At 38.4% G+C, this 16,769-nt stretch overlaps 2 protein-coding genes across 11 annotated transcripts in view; one reads left to right on the top strand and one right to left on the bottom strand.

Moving 5' to 3' along the window:
- Positions 1-8,494, bottom strand: part of LOC117307447 (centrosomal protein of 170 kDa-like) — a 37,286-nt gene extending 28,792 nt beyond the window's left edge. For 6 of the 9 annotated variants that reach the window (XM_033792203.1, XM_033768191.1, XM_033768198.1 and 3 more), the window contains exon 1: positions 8,423-8,481. The gene's annotated coding sequence lies outside the window, so the exon portion shown is untranslated. Of the gene's footprint in view, positions 1-4,017; positions 4,290-8,422 lie in introns of those variants that run through there. The other 3 variants (XM_033792212.1, XM_033792224.1, XM_033792217.1) reach the window with 2 other exon arrangements.
- On the top strand, positions 10-16,222 carry LOC117287572 (ragulator complex protein LAMTOR3-A-like). 2 transcript variants are annotated; one of them, XM_033768208.1, is made up of 6 exons: positions 10-179; positions 10,080-10,114; positions 10,688-10,746; positions 12,015-12,148; positions 13,434-13,497; positions 15,541-16,222. In XM_033768208.1, exons 1-6 carry the CDS (start codon positions 171-173, stop codon positions 15,609-15,611), a joined length of 372 nt encoding a protein of 123 aa, XP_033624099.1. In that variant the 5' UTR covers positions 10-170; the 3' UTR covers positions 15,612-16,222. The 2 variants fall into 2 exon arrangements, with proteins under 2 accessions (XP_033624099.1, XP_033624098.1); XM_033768207.1 differs by lacking the exon at positions 10-179 and adding an exon at positions 8,548-8,747.
- Positions 16,223-16,769: the final 547 nt, after the last annotated feature.

Below are 16,769 nucleotides of genomic sequence, written 5' to 3'. Positions count from 1 at the left end.
AGGAAGTTAAGACCGTTAAACAAACAAGCACCAAGTTAACATTACAGACATTATGTTTGGTTCATGGACACCACTCACACAATTCAAAAGCATACTTGAAGATTGTAAAGTAGGCCTCTTGTTTCTCTGTATTGACCTTGAAATTGGAAAGGATATCATGAGCTGAGACAATGGATGATGTGAGTACCAATGGTAACGAGGGCTGAGTTCCAACAAGGACCATTCGTCAAATAGCAGCTTTATGTTAATCATTTGGGACGCATACTCAAAAACATGGGTACCTGGTAATGTATTTATACCTACAGTCGACAAATGGTCATTGTACTGGACTCAGCCTTTATAACACTTTTATTTGATTAATAGATGTTTCTCCTGATGACTTGGCAGGGTAGGGAAAGTTTCATACATTTGTAGGTGGAGTACACTTATTCCCATCCGATAGTCTTTCAACAAACACTTTTCGGTTGGGTCTTTTTTTTTTTCTTTTCTTTTTTTATGATCTTCCCGTCATAGGTTACTCAGCAAAACTCCCACATGGGGAAGCTGGTAAAAGCCAATCTCTCTAACAAAAGCATTGGTTTTTATGTCTATGTTGCACAAATCAATACCAATGGTCCAGTAACTAGACGACAATTCTTAGGCCTATTCTTATTAATGTATTTTTAAATCAGGGGTAAAGCTTGGCCAGATTTGAACCCACAACCTTTAGACTGCAAGTCCTGCAGTCTAACTACATAACAATGTTTGCACAACAAACGATTTTAAAACAGATTAGCATGTTAAGTATAATACCAAAAACAGTCCACACCATGTATAAATGCAAGTTGAATGATAAACAAATTTTACTTGTGAAAGTCTTACAGTTTTAATTGCCAAATTATTTAACTTCATTTGAAACAATGTATTCTTCTCAAAATGTGTGAACAAAAAATGCAATGTAGGGCCGATACTATGGAAACATTGTGCAGAAAGAAATCTCAATCTGCTACATAGGCCCTACATGTACAAACAGAACTCCGCTTTTCATTTCCAAAGGGATTAAGAACGCTAAGTTGATATCAATGAAAGCTACAGGATTAAATCTGCCTGAATCCTTCAAGCAAAGCTCTTCTGTGACTATGTGTTGTCATCCACAACAAATAATGCAAAGCCATCCATATGGTTAGCTACATTAAATGCCCAGGGCTCTTATGCTAAATCAATTTCTGCTTTTATAAATAGGAGTCAACAAATTCAATTCAATTCACTGTGTACTGAGTGCCTGAGTGCTGAATATCAGTTAATTTGCACTTGCCGATTCACAGAGATTATAGATCTAATGAGTGACAACAGTACTAAAACCATTGGTTTGAAGTTCATATTAGCAATATATTCCCCCCCCCCAAAAAAAAAAACTAAAAACAATATAATATACATAAACTCTCAGCGATGCATTAAGCTAGCATACATACTGTATGTGGTGCCAATACGCGCGAAATGCGAGCTGATACAGTGTACGCACAAATTTCTACCGATACACCCCCCAAAAAATAATAACATAATGTTTTAATTCACACAAAAAACTAAGAGAAAACAATTTAATTTTGTATAGAATGCTCCACATTGCGCAGTTGGACTTTTAAAATCAAGATAAACACCAGGGAATGTGTTTCCATCATTGGCTTCGGCCAAACATAACAAAAGTTGGGTCCAGAATGCTTGTTTGAAAGTTCTGGGAAGAATCCTGACTCTAAGTGCAATCTCAAACCTCATGGAGATTGATATTTTCCCCCAACATTGAAATTCCAGACTCATTTATAAGTGTGTCAATTGAAGCATTTAAAATGTTCACCATACGCTTCTTTAGTAATGTCAAGCTATGTACATTTTTTTTAAAGGTGTAGGCCTACTCCTTAGTTCAAGTGCCAATCCTGGTCATAAATGTACCCTTGTTTGTATGCTTTTTTGTTTCCAAAAAAGGAAATTCTGTACTAGGCCTAAACTGTTGTTCAAACTTGTCCTATTTAGAACCTTAAAAAACTTTAGAAAATTATGTTGTAACAATTTTAGCTGTTCATGAAATGTTTGAGGTTGATACCATTGCAGTTTCAAACATTTTTTTTTCTTCAGTTAACCCTCCGATGCACTTTTTACATAATTTCCTAGGGTACAAGGGTAGACATGTGGTTTAGTGAAGGCTTGCATACGTGACACCTCTGCTAACTGCACATACAAGCACTCATGTCCCATTTGTATAGGGGTTAGGGCTCTTGTAACAACAAATAATAATGCAAATTTGTATTGAAAAAAAGAAGCTTAAACATTCATGATTCAAAAGTCAACATTTGATCAACGTTAACTCAATGTTTACTTTTGCAAGATCCAGCCAAGCTTGCACTTCAAAGATTGGCCTGATATTGTTGTGTTTTCCTAAGCAAGCATGCAGCACAAATTTGAAGCACTTGTTCGTCTGTCAAACATTTGTCATCCACTGGAACTTCACTGGAGGTCCTTTTAGAAGGACCAAGACCATTGTGATGCACTCGCGCACAAACTTATTAATGTAACAGCAACAAAAATTCACTTTGGTTCTATTTGATTACAAACTATAAATAAGAACATTACAATTGTTAACAATAAATGTGATAGTCGCACTGTATACAGTACAGGAGATCCATGGTACACATTAGATGCACTATACAACCACTATTGTTATACCTCGGTAACTAACTGTGAAGTTTGATTGGTCAGGAACCAATCATGTGACGCACAACAAAAACGCACATTACATGGCTCGACGGACCGGGTAACATGAAAAGTGATGTACACCAGCGTACATCACCTTGATCATTCCCAGCGTTGGTCGATTTCCAGCGCTGTGTACGAAACAACCGCGGGTTTGAGGGAATTGTTTCTTGTTCGTCTGCTTATTAAACAATGAATAGTCCGTCGTAATAATGTTTGAAGATGACAACAGAACTTCGAGAAGAGGAATAACAATTATACAAAGGTATAACAAAACAATTGTTGCACGCTGTGACTGGGGTCCATGGGTTTTGTACACCCCCCTCGAGTGTACAAAACGCCATGGACCCCGTCACAGCGTGCAACAATTGTATAGTGTCACTACTGTAGTATACAGTAGGCTACATGTTCAATATTTTCATTGTAGGTCCAAAACATAACTTCTCTATCTTCTTCACTATAAAATAAGAGAATATCCACATGTTTCTAAGGAAACGAGATTTACTCATTGTCAGTATCAAGCATTCATGGTACATGTATATACACACTGTACAAGTCCATTCACGGTACAAGTCCATTCACGGTACAAGTCTTGTGTATTTTAACCGACTATGCAATAATTAATTTTACAAAAAAAATACATCTTGAATTTTAAAAGAGTTGACTTTGAGTGTGATACCTTACACTCCTGTTGAGTATTGAAGTATAGGCCTTCTTATTACCCTATGACAGATGAGATTAAGTCTTTTCTTAGTGTTTGTTCAACAAAAAATTACAACTTAGTGCACATTGTAGTATTTAGCTTACTGTCATTATGATTATGGTCAGTAAAAATATGTTTAACATCTTGAGCTCCAAGCCCTTCATTAATGTGGATCCCCCCCCAACCCACCCCCCCCCCAGCAAGCCCTGGCAGAACTTTATAGATGTTTCACATAGCAACAAGTTTTGACATCCCCAAAACAAATTTATAGATGAATACAGAGGTCATAATTTTAATACTTGTCACCATTGTGGCATTGAACCACCAGCACTGCTTATCAACCCAATGCTAAAATTACAGGCCAGCTACACTGTAGTACTACTCTATGGTAGTATAATGGAGGACAAAAAACGCCTTCCTCCACGGTAGTACTAGTCTGGCATCTAGTGTTCTTTTACTACCAAATGTCAACAATGCAAAACACAATTAAAACAGTTGATAACTGCTGTTAATGCAATAAATGAACTAGCACCAAGTCCCTGCACAAAACAAACCCTGATCATCTCAACACAGTCACCAAAAAAACCTACCTTTTCAAAAGATGCAAAGCAAACTTCAAGACAAACTGGTAGCAAGTCTACCAAATCAGGCTGCCTTTAAAGTTGAAGATGGCAGAAATTGCAATTACTAAGGGTGAACTTGTAGCAAGTCTAACAGGTCAGACAGCAGAAACTACTTGAAGGCAGATTGCATCCTATTAATCATTTCAGCAAAACCTTAACGAGACCCAACAGTGACGTCTGCTCAGAACGGTCGCTGAATCCAATACTAAAAAAATCCCTCAAGCGCAGCCAATTCCATTTTACAGCACCCAGCACCTTGCTGATTGTAATGAAGGTATTTCCTTGTTGAGCCACGCAACCTAAAATGACTCACACACGATGAGTCATCACAATACACGTGTGAATTGGAGCAACATTGTGAACTGCAGCGACCTGTGGTCATGCACCAAGACTGTATGCATGTAACTTGATCATGGATATGAAAAGACTGGTCCAAGGATCAATTACATAATATGCCATTTAAGTGAGTTGAAATTCACAAGATACAATGAGAAGTCTTTGTGCAGCATCAGAGTGATCAATACCAACTCATAATATCAAAGTTGTTGACGTAATTTAGACAAAAATGGGGATTTTTTTTACATAATGAAATTTGTCTTTAGATCAATGAATGTGTTTCAGTGAACGTGTGTGACGTGAACAGAATGTCTAATCTTTGAAGCTAAGGTTTGGTATCTTTGATAAAGCTACACAGGTACAACCAGCACTGACAAAACCCTTACCCTCCCAAGTCCTTCAAAACTATCCATAGTATTTATTTAGGATTCAGGCACATCAGGGATCCTACAATTACTGTGTACTCCTATTGGTGATTCTGAAGACTTACTCTCCATAAACTCATATTGGTTGATTATGAACAAGTAACGAGGCAGTGGACTATCCTACTCCTCTTGGTTGATTTTGGAGGCTTAGGAGGCAGGAGGGATGTCCTTCAATTTGGGGTTTTGATTTGGGGTGAGCAAAGAGGAACAATCTATATTAGCTCTCCTCCCCCCATGGGGTGATTAAGGCAGTAGGTTTAAATTTAAAGTCCTAATGGTAGATACACATAGAGGTTTATTGCCTGTCTAGGGCCTGTCCTTGATATAAGACATAATTAGTTTCCCTAAGGTCACATCTGTGTCTAATGAAGTATGCTGTAGGAACCAACAAATGAAACAATAAACAATAAACATAGACCATGGGTTTTGGATGGGTGGTTACATTACTACTTTGTAGATTGATTTGTAATAAGGCAATATCAGCACTTTGATTTTATGTATGAATACTACTAGGCAAAATACGTTATCCACGGGAGTTCAGGCCCTAAAGTAGTCCAGTGAGCAATGAGAGACTTTGGACGCTAGGTGGCAGCAGACTTACCAGGTAAATTTCCATAATTTATGTAGTTCTGAGCATGCGCAAACCACGCAATTACCGAGAACAATGGATTTTGTAAGTCCGCTGCCACCAAGTGTCCCAAAAGTCTCCCATTGTTACCTCATGAGCAGTAGACCTATTAGTGGGAGGTCCAGTTTACTTGACTATGTGGGTACAATGTACAGGCTTCCAAGACATTATTTTTCCATTGACAAAAGCAGAAAGCCATTGATTGAAGGGACACGATGCCTTGGACCAGGCGAATTGGTACTATATAAATGAAAAGCATTCGAAAACCGTTGTTATGAATGGTTAGAAAAGTGTTTTAAAAGTAGAACAGAATTATCCACATAAATATGCCTTGAAATTGCATGGTTTGCCTTTTATTTTGCAAACTAACACGGTCGGCCAATTTGTGGAGTAAAAGATTTGACTCCAAGTCCTGTATGCTTCGCTTCGCGCATAGAGGCAATCGCCTTCGATGCCTCCTTGAAGTATCAGGCCTGAAATGGCGTGCCATTTTAGTTCTTGTCGTATTAGGAAAACCACGCAATTTTGAGGCATTATTGTGTGGCTCATTATTTTCTAGTTTGAAAACATCTTTCCAACCATGCACTTTATAACAAATGGTTTTCAAATGCTCTTCATGGACCAACTCACCCAATCCAAGGCAACGTGTCCCTTTAAATGTTGGGAGTGGTAATGCCCCCCTACCCCCCCCCCTTCCTTTAAAAAAAAAAATGTTGCCATTAGTTTCAATTCTCCAGCCTTATGACAAATGGACAGCCAAGAAAAAACAGAATTCTTCTTGTAAACCCAGAATTCCGGGTTATCAAGAAGAGTGACATCTCTGTACTTAGTAGCTTTGGCTTTCTTTCTCAACTACAATTGAAGAAAAAAAATGTGTAATTAAAAATCTTTGAACTCTCATTTTCTCTAACAGACTACTAGGCATGTTTGCTTACAAATAGCCCAGATCCTCTCATATCCTGTGTATGAAAGAGTTAAAAGTTCAACAGGCCAAAATACTTCTTAATCCTTCAAGTTGTCCTCAATAATCCAATGGCTGAGACCCTTCTTAGACCCTCCCGTGACAGGGTTCATCATCAAAGAGCCCATCCTTAAATGAAAAAAGTAAACCTCGAAAGATTGTGAATTTTGCATAAGTTTACATTTGCTTTACAGCACAGACCACAAGTTGGTGTTGTCACCATCATCATGATCATTGTAGTTCAAGATGTGCAATGCCAATCAAAGATGTGACGGTCATTTATCCTCCGCCTTGATGCTCTCCTTCTGTTGGGGACTATTAGAGAACAAGAAAGGAGCCAATACAATCATGACAGTATGCTAATGTAATGTATAAGACTGTTATCACCGGCTGCAAAACAGATCTTAAAAAGGTTTCTTAGTTTGATATTGTTCCAAAAATTTCCAGCTGCCAAGTTTGTTCATGGTGATGCCAAAAGAATCCATTCATGCACTGCCTGTGAACAGTCCCAGGCATGGTATCACTCTCATGAAAGTACATCCATTTATGCTACTCCAGAGGTCCTAGGTGTACATAAATACTGGATGCAAAGTAGAGAGAGTTTACAACACGACCATCATTGCAAACAACACAGTCAACCAGACCGCAGTGTTCCCCTTCGTCAACAACAATGAGGTCACCCAAAGAACATGTCTGCCCCCATCAACCAACTAATTCAACGTTCCGGCTCTGCCTGCTTCCGTCATGCGCTCACCTAGCTGACAACATCCCAGTTAAAAAAGCTCTAAGCATCGCCATCAACTCCCGGGAGGCCTAGCACCAGCTCCTGGCTGGAAGAGACCTAGAGGCCGCCCTCGATCATCCTGGGCCCAACAGCTTGGCCGTCTTAGCAAAATCAACCACATGTGGCGTGAGGAAACAGACCATTGCTGTCTCTGCGGTTGATTGATTGATTGATTGATTGGGTTGATGACAAGATTCAAAGTAGTTTCGACAAACAAACAATTTTAGTTCCCTACAATTCCTATGCTCAGAGACTACAAGTTCGCAACAATGAAATTGAAGGGATCAGCATTGGAATCAAAATTTCATGATAAAGAAAATACAAATTTCTACAAAAATTTACAAATTAATCTTTTATGCAAAACTTCAGAATTGTTGCTGATCATCTCTTGATTCCACAATATTTTGTACAAGCATTATTTACCACTCTCTTCCAAAACTTACTCCACACCCCAAAACTCTCTTTCCACAAATCACTGCATGCTGTGTTAGACACAACTGAATTTTAAGATGACTGCTGCCTGGGTACTCCTAGAACTATGACGATTGTTCCAGACCATATCTAGGAGCACTGCCGGAAGCCTCGTGACTGGTACCTCCTAGAAGTAGAAGTAGGTGACGGGTCATCTAAACCAGTACCAGTCCATGGTTTGTAGCACATTAACCCAGCCCTTGAAGACCTAAATAAATGGCAGCAATGTCTGTGACTGTGAGGTGAGATGTGTCCAATCTTGGACGGGACAAATATTTCAATTGAAAGTTATATGATTGATGGACTCGATCGAAAGAAGAAGTCGCTCAAAATTAGAAAAAAAATAATACATCCACAAACAGCACAGCAATCATACTTCCCTTTATACAAACAAAACAATGATGCCACAATACAAACTGCAATACGAGGGATACACATCGTCCCGTTCCTATACACACCAGTCAGTTTGGCTAGTTTCTCGATATTCACCACATCGAATCGTACTCGTCTCGCACATTTTTAATGATTACGAATGGAGGGTTGTTGTGTACGAGCGATCGGAGTCGGAGAGAGACACACACAGTACACCGGAAATCAGAAAACTTCAGAACTCCAACTAAGACACGAATTGAAACCTGACCAGACCCTCATTTCGGTGAGAAATCAACACCGTAATTCCTCAAGATGTTTTACACACTGGCCTGGGAAGTTTTGATAGTTTAAAAAGAGAGTGAATAATTACCTAAAAAATTGAAAATTCCACTCACCTAATTTTGCTGTCTCCAAACCAAATCCATTTGATCATTGAATGTTTACCATGATGATGGCATTATTGAGAGAGAGGGCACTGTGCAGAGCGCAAAAGAGACGGACCAAAGAGGGCGCTATGACACTTCCGCAGTTGGTTGATATTTCATCAACAAATTCATGTGACTTGTTTTTTTTTTGTGAGCATTTGGTGGTGGTAATGGGATGGATTGACACGAAAGACTACACTGTTTCAAGATTTTGGTATAAATTTGCGACTTTACATTGTTAAAGATTGAAATGTTATGAGCACTTACCACCTGATTTTCAAGAAAAATGGTTGAGGTACAGTTTTCACCTTTCTTTTTAATTTCTAGCAAATAAAGGTAGCATTTATTATGATTAGATTTATTTAGAATTGAAATAAAAAGTAAAACTGGACACATCACAAACACCAGTAATCACTAGCCCAGGTTGGACTCCTGTGCGTTGCATGCAACGCGAGGTGGCACTGACCAACGTCCTACCAGGGATACAGTATCACAAACTATCGAAGTAAAAATTAAATTTACTTGAATTGAATGAGTTGTTTGTTTCCGCATATTCTACTAGAATATGCGGAATTTCTACCTCCATGTTTAGAGCTACAGTATTATGAGGTTCGTTCGGCTATCGTCTCCAGTCTCCACGAACCTCAACCGACAACGGTTGACAAATTTAAATGGGGGGGGGGGGTTGGCATTTTGATATGAGGTCAATTCTCTCACAAATTAGGCTCTACGTGTTCTTTGTAACAAATGTCCATGCTCGCACAGGGTATATGTACACTCTTGGATTTTTGGAGTGCGTTTTGACGGACCCAACCAGAGCCAAACCAATTCAACAAGTCAGTTACCAGTTGGTCTGAACAGCATCATCGTCACCACGCTCAACCGAACACGCAAAAACGCTCAACCGATAACCAATGTTTCTGGTTGGGGTCGCCAACAAAAACGCACTCTTAATCTAAGTGGTGGATAACATTCCGTATGGCGCCACCACTTTTTCACTAATTTTTACAAAAAAGGATATCTCATTGAGGTAAATTAGATACTATATTATTTCATATCGAATGAAAAAGTGGTGGCCCCATACGGAAACTTTTCCTAAGTGGTTGCCGGACGCATGTTCATGGTTTGTACACAAAGCACGGATCGGGTATTTTTGCTTTCTAGGACGAACGTGTGCAGATAGTTCTCCACGTTCGTCCTGTGCACTTTTTGCATTGAACAAGATTAATGGACAGTTTGGTGTTGGGCTTCATGTATTGGTTAATTATAGGCGCAAAGATGTCCCAAAAATATATCTCATTATGAATAGAGACGTGAGAAAAGTGTCCCTAACATTTTAACAATCAATTGAATTTATTTTATTTGCCAAATGACCAATTGTTTTTACTTTTTGCAAAACGAACACAAGAAGTACAAACTTTCAATAATAATAACAATATTTTTATTCAAGAAATATAAAAAACGTGTATTCCCCAACTGTTCCTTTGATCAAAACTTTACAAATATGGGATTAAATTTGGACCATGGACATGTAGACCTAATGCATGGTCTAGCCAAGTAGTTTAATATCAGATTTGACCATCTTTAAAACCAAATTGTGTTTTTTCCCATTCTTTTTATCTTGCAGGAATTAAGAAAGTACTTCTTGAAGTTGCTTCAGATGTAAGTCTCCTATTCTTGCAGAAGAAAAAAATTATCATCTATTAGAAATTCAGTAATTTTTTACTTTAAAAACCTGTCCACGCTGGCTTTATTGTCATTCACAGTAATTTTAAGTTACTCTGCCGTCAGCTTTGTTCAATCCTAGAACCAAACTTTATTCCAATCTGTCTTGCTTGTTAGTTTTAAAGGGTCTATGTAACTTTTGTAGGACAAAAAACACAATGCCCTAGATTTACACTAAACTTACACAGTTTGAAGTGATGATAGTAGAAAGCTTCCCTGAAAATATTACGTGCTGAGGTACTGTAAGTTTTGGGAAATGAGTAAAACAATGTCATGAAAATAATTTTTGTCTCATGAGACGAAAATTATTTTAATAATTTACAAACGTATTTTCATGACATTGTTTTACTCATTTCTCAAAAACTACAGCACCTCAGTAAGTTATAGTTGAAGGGAAGCTTTCCACTATCATTATCTTCAAACCCTGTAAGTTTAAAGTAAATCTATGGACATTTTGAAAAGGTACCCAAACCCTTTAAACCAAAAAGTATGATTTATTTTGATCTGCAGGGTTGATGGCCTTGAGGCTATCATTGTAACAGACAGAGATGGAGTGCCAGTTATCAAAGGTAAATCAAATGATATTCATATAGATGGTATAATAACAAACCTCTTGCTTGTTCTGTATTCTGGTTGGCTGAAACACGGTCACGTGGGATGAACTAAAATAGTCTAGTGACCATTCGCGCGGGCACAAGTCTTTGAAAATTGTGCCTGGTTACAGCCCCCTCTCTTGACTTGAACCGTGAACAGCAACTACAAAACTTTCTTTCTTTTCCAGATTTCTGTTCTTATTTCACATTTATGTTAAGACCGAGGTGTGTTATAAAACACATATTGACTTGCAATGAGGTAACTAGTGTACGTCTATTGCCAGTCAATATGTGTATTAGTATTGAATACATATGTCTTGATGACAAGGCTGTCATTTGCAAACCCAATTGCTAGTCTGGTTTTCTAAATGAAGTATTTAAAGAAAAAGCACGTATCCACCAGTAAGGTGCTTGAACAAAGAGAGACACATGTTTTAAGACTTCAAAGTTTTAAGATTTATGAGACCGATTTATGTAGCACCTTATGAGGGTTTACAAGGTGATGTCATGGAGGTAGAAAATGGTGATGTGGATAACTGGGCAGCCACTGCTGGTGCAGTGCATTCTGCGCCACCTACAAACTGAACCAGCACACAGCAACACAAGTATTGTTTCACACACTGCTATCATGTACACTGAGTCCATGGAGACTGTAGGAATGACAGCCTTGATGCAACCAGGCAATTGGGATAGCGCATGACGGCTTTGCAATGGAAGACTTTTGAGACAAAAGCAAGCGCCCCATTGAATTATGGAAAACTGACTGTCTCAAAAGTCTCATTTTAAGGCTGTTTGGGATTATTAAATCAATGCACATCACATTCTGTTATTGATAAAAAAAACACCATACAATCAACCTGTGAAAATTTCATACTTTGAAAGTCCTTCTAATTGTGAAAAAAAAAAACCATAATGCCAGGGATTATGTGCTCGTGCTTATTTCTTATTCTTACTTATTAAGTTTAGACAAAATTGAAAAAAAAGTACCAAGTGGGGAGAAATTGTATTTGCCACAGTGTCAACAAATATATATTCAGCCATATTGCTTGTATCAGCCTTGGCCTATACCTCTTACCTAATTTTCAGTCACTGCAATGGGGGACTTTAGAGACGCCGGCGACTGCAGACATAACGGCCCTTTTTTGCGGTGAAAGCAGACCGTCCAAAAGTCTCTCTTTTGTTCCTGATTATGAAAGTCTTTGTATACATTTTGATCAATCCAACCTTTTTCGTTTGTCACACAGTAACGACAGAAGCTATTCCTGAGCAGGCGTTAAAGCCAGCCTTCCTGGCCACATTTGCCATGGCCGCTGATCAAGCGAGTAAACTCGGCCTCTCACACAATAAAAGCATTATCTGCATGTATGGCACATATCAGGTAAGAATGAGGGGTCAGTACACCTCAGGAAAATATGTGTAATGTTCAGGCTGGAAGATAGGCCAAAAGTCTCAGTGTAGAATCTGGAATGGATCCAGCCAAGGCTGTGGCCTATCATGGCCGAGTGGTCAGAAACATGAAAGTGTGTTGGTTCGAATCCCAGTCATGACAATGGTATCCTTGAGCCAGACACTTCTCACCACCAAGGAGTAAATGGGTAGCTTCTAGGGTCGAGATCAGTTACATTATTTAAAATTAGGATTGTGGAATACTTTTTTTTTCAACATTCGCAACGATGATATCATGGTAAATTGGAGTATAAGACAATTATGCATGTAATTCTTCATTCTGGTTGAGTTTGAAAGTATTTGTGCACAGATTATTGGATTGAAACTGTGTTTCAATAACTCTCAGAATTACTAGTGACAGTGAGTGACTAAACCATGTCTAGTTATACTGTGTTTATCAAGATAGTGTCTGTCTCAGCCGTGGAATTTCATGTTTGAGAGGCCAAGGAAGGCAATTTTTATTTTGTAAAGAGCACTTCCATTGGAAAGTCTTAAAGCCTATTGGAATGTTGGAAGAGGCACCAAGGCCAAGACTAAGGGCAACATCGATCATGGCCTCGGTGTCCTCCATCTGATGGTGATCAAGCTTGTTGTCTTTGACATTTTATTTGAGAGCATAGTCTTTTTTGTTCCGCGAGGTCATCTTTTTCCACTAACAAAACATTGCGTCTGTGCAAAGACCTTGTATCTTGTTTTTGCAAAAACTTCATTCCTCACATGGAAATGATTCATTAAAAACGTCCGATCTTGTTTGTATGTCCAGGATATTTTAGGCGAGATGTGACGCTATGATCATTTTTACGTTACATAGTTGCTATAGGAGGAAGTGCATAGTTTTTGCACTGACACAAAGAAAATTTCCCGATAGCATTACAGACATGATTCAAATTGAGTATCTCAAGTGGTCTAGATGTGTTATCTATCTATTTCAACATAAATCAACATATTGCATAACAGGTGGCTTTCATTTTATTACATTTTTCATTTAATTTATTTGTTTTCACTACTTATTGATTACTGTAAGCTATGTGATTTAGTTTACTAAGTAGAGCATCTAATACTGTTTGTTATTATATCAGCATGTCACTCATCAGTGCAAAAATGTAATACACTCTTTCCTGCAAAATCTTGATATTTTGTACAACAACGTCTTTGTGCTGATGCAACTATATAATGAGATGTACATTTTATTCAAAGACGTTTCCTTTTATACACAGGTTGTGCAATTCAATGAGCTACCATTAGTCATCAGTCTTATTGCCAGCAGTACTGCAAATACAGGTAAGCAAGATCCTACTGCTTCTGTTAACAGTTTCCACTCAGTGAGTTGAGCAATCATTTGAAACTGTTCATTTGCATAGCTTGAGTATGGTGGCACAACGGTGCGTGAATTGCCTGTGTTACTGTGTAGATGCTGCTGGCTTGCACAGCTTATCTATCATTCATAACCATGTGGATGATATTGAATCGTCGGTAGTTTGCTCCAAGGACCGTCATGTCGTGTATTTCTGATTGCAAAGGGAGACTATACTATTTACTATGTTGGACTGGGGCACTTTTAAATACCATGACACGTAGGGCAATTTTTCCAAGCAACTTGGGACAGCCACTTGCACATGTTATAGGAACACTTCAGCACAAGGGGCATTCTGCAAGTTGTACCTCACTATTACGGAGACACTTAGTAGAAAGCTGAAATGTGAATTATTCTCATTGGTGATTGCCTGAAATTATATAGGATTTGAGGCATTGCATGGTGAGGTATCAATGTATATTTGGTTTGCAGTAACACCATGTGTGTATCTACTTGCCAGGTAGAGTTTCCTGACGATGACTAGAGCAAGCTAGTCGAAACGTTGAGACCAATTCAGAACTGACACCGCGGCAGCACAGTTAGTTGCGATCCTATAAGCTAAAGTAGTAGTCCAAGTCTATTTTCTATACCATCCGCCCTGGTAATAGTTAAAAGCAGGACAGTTCTTTTCAGAACTGAACAGTCTCCCGAACCCCTGAGCATCTACCCTGCGGTAGTAGAATAAAGCAAGACAGTTCTCTAAGAACAAACTCTATCTGGCAAGTAGATAAACACATGGTTATACCGCAAACCAAACGTACAATGCCTGAAACTAGTTGCCTGACAAATGCCTTGTGTGACAAGGCCTTTAGATATGCACAAAGGTTGTAAAGCTAATTGTTGGTGAAGCATTGCTTGGTGAATGACCTCTTTGTGTAGTAAATAGTAGACAATTTCCCTTGTTGCCCCAAATCCTGTTCACATTGAAGATTTGTAGGTGGGAAAGTATGTCGGTAAGACACTGCTCTAGAATTGCAAGGGTTGTGGGTTCAAATCTCACCCGAGTAACATACCTGTGATATTTTTTTTCATGGGACATGGGAAAGTACTGAGTATACAGTGCTAACACACATCGGTGTATGGGTAAAAACGAAAAATAGTATATTACATGTAGCAGACATACAACTCACCAACCACCCCCAAAATTGATGAGAAACCATTACGATCATTGCTTAATGCAAATTGTTTAACCATGGTTTAACAAGCTTGCTTTAGACGCTTATTTGTCATTTTGTGTAGGCCTATCGGTCTGTAATATGTGCTAGTTTTATCTGAATGATTTGGTATCTGTCTAACATTTCAAAGCAAAGACCATGCCTGGGCACTGTAGTTTTCGAATGACTTCGGCAAGAGAAATTTCATCAACTTGTTTTTCCCAACAAGTCCCATGTCCACCCATTGCATTCTTGATGCCAGTTATCAGCAGTTTTCATCAGATCTTGGCCTTGGTTAAATAGTGGGTTAAAGACACTGGACACTATTGGTCAAGTCAAAGAACAGTCTTCACACTTGCTGTATCTCAACATATGCATAAAATATCAAACCTGTGAAAATTTGAGCTCAGTTGATTGTCAAAGTTGAGAGACAATAATGAAAGAAAAAACACCCTTGTCACGAGGAGTTGTGTGCTTTCAGATGCTTGATTTCGCGACCACAAATTCTATATCTGAGGTCTCAAAATCAAATTCAAGGAAAATTAATTTTTTCTCGAAAACTACTACACTTCAGAGGGAGCCGTTTCTCACAATGTTTTATTCTACCAATCTCTCCCAATACTCGTTACCAAGTAAGGTTTTGTGCTAATAATTATTTTGAGTTATTACCAATAGTGTCCACTGCCTTTAAATGATGCGTTTGAATTGAACAATGATTAATGCATAAGGGTTAAATAATGTATGACCCAATAATTTATTTGTACCAAAATTCTGCATCTTTATTTCGTACAAGTTTATATTTTATTTGTTCTCCAGGTCTGCTGTTATGTATGGAATCTGAGCTGCAGGGCGTTCTACAAGAACTGAAGACAGCAATCGACATTTAGGACATCAGTCTTGTAAATCTTTTATACTTTTCTTAAATCCTTCTACTCTTGGTAATACTATTTTTGCCAATGAATATACCAATCCCTGTAGAGCTGTTTCGCTGTACGGGTTGTGTGTGGTGGAATGGTTCTGCGCACAACTAAAGCCATGTTATAAATTGTTAAACTAGGACATGGGAAACATTCCAATGGGTAAATCTTACCAATGTCCGCATTTGGATTAATTGATACAGGTAAACTAACCGAGACGATGGTGAAACAAACCCACTGACTAAATATAAACACATGAGGGCGCTACACCAATGACCTTTAACTGGTTGTGACAAAATACATGACCCAGCTTGTAATTATTTGTTGAAGAGAAGCACGTCAAATAAAGGTTTAAGACTGGTTTTACCACACTGAACTTGTTGGCGTGGTTAGTTTACCAGGTTTAGTTTACCTCGGTGGTCGGTTTAACTACCCATTCCCATTGGACTACGTTTAAGTTACTTGGGTGAAATTTTCATTGGCTGTTTTTACTGTACTTCAAGTTCCCATTGGCTCGATTAGTTAACCCCCTTAAAAACGGTTTTACTTTATAACTTAAAAAATAAATGAAATACAAATTACTGATTTTCTTTTTTATCTTTATTTATTATTAGTACGATACATAAATCATAACTTTAAGCATGAGCTCATGAAGTCAATGTGGACATGGTTTCAGCAAGGTCCATATGAACCTGCTTTTGTGTTGCTGCCAGAAATTAACCGCTACGTGAAAGTAACTGCTACAGTGTACATAAGAGTAACCGCTACATAAGAGTAACAGCTACATGAAAGTAACCGCTACTTGAAAGTAACCGCCTTTTAAAAGAAACCGCTACGTGAAAGTAATCGCTACTTGAAAGTAGCCCCTACATGAAAGTAACCACCACTTGAAAGTAACCGCTACTTGAAATTAACTGCTACTTGAAAGTAACCGCTACATCAGAGTAACAGCTACATGAAAGTAACCGCTACTTGAAAGTAACCCCTACATGAAAGTAACCACCACTTGAAAGTAACCGCTACTTGAAAGTAACCGCTACTTGAAAGTAACTGCTACGTGAAAGTAATCGCTTCTTGAAAGTAACTGCTACGTGAAAGTAGAACTGCTACGTGAAAGTAATCACTACA

The sequence above is a fragment of the Asterias rubens genome, chromosome 1 (assembly GCF_902459465.1).
Source record: "Asterias rubens chromosome 1, eAstRub1.3, whole genome shotgun sequence".
NCBI lineage: Eukaryota > Metazoa > Echinodermata > Asteroidea > Forcipulatida > Asteriidae > Asterias > Asterias rubens.
This window is presented reverse-complemented; position numbering and strand designations above follow the sequence as displayed.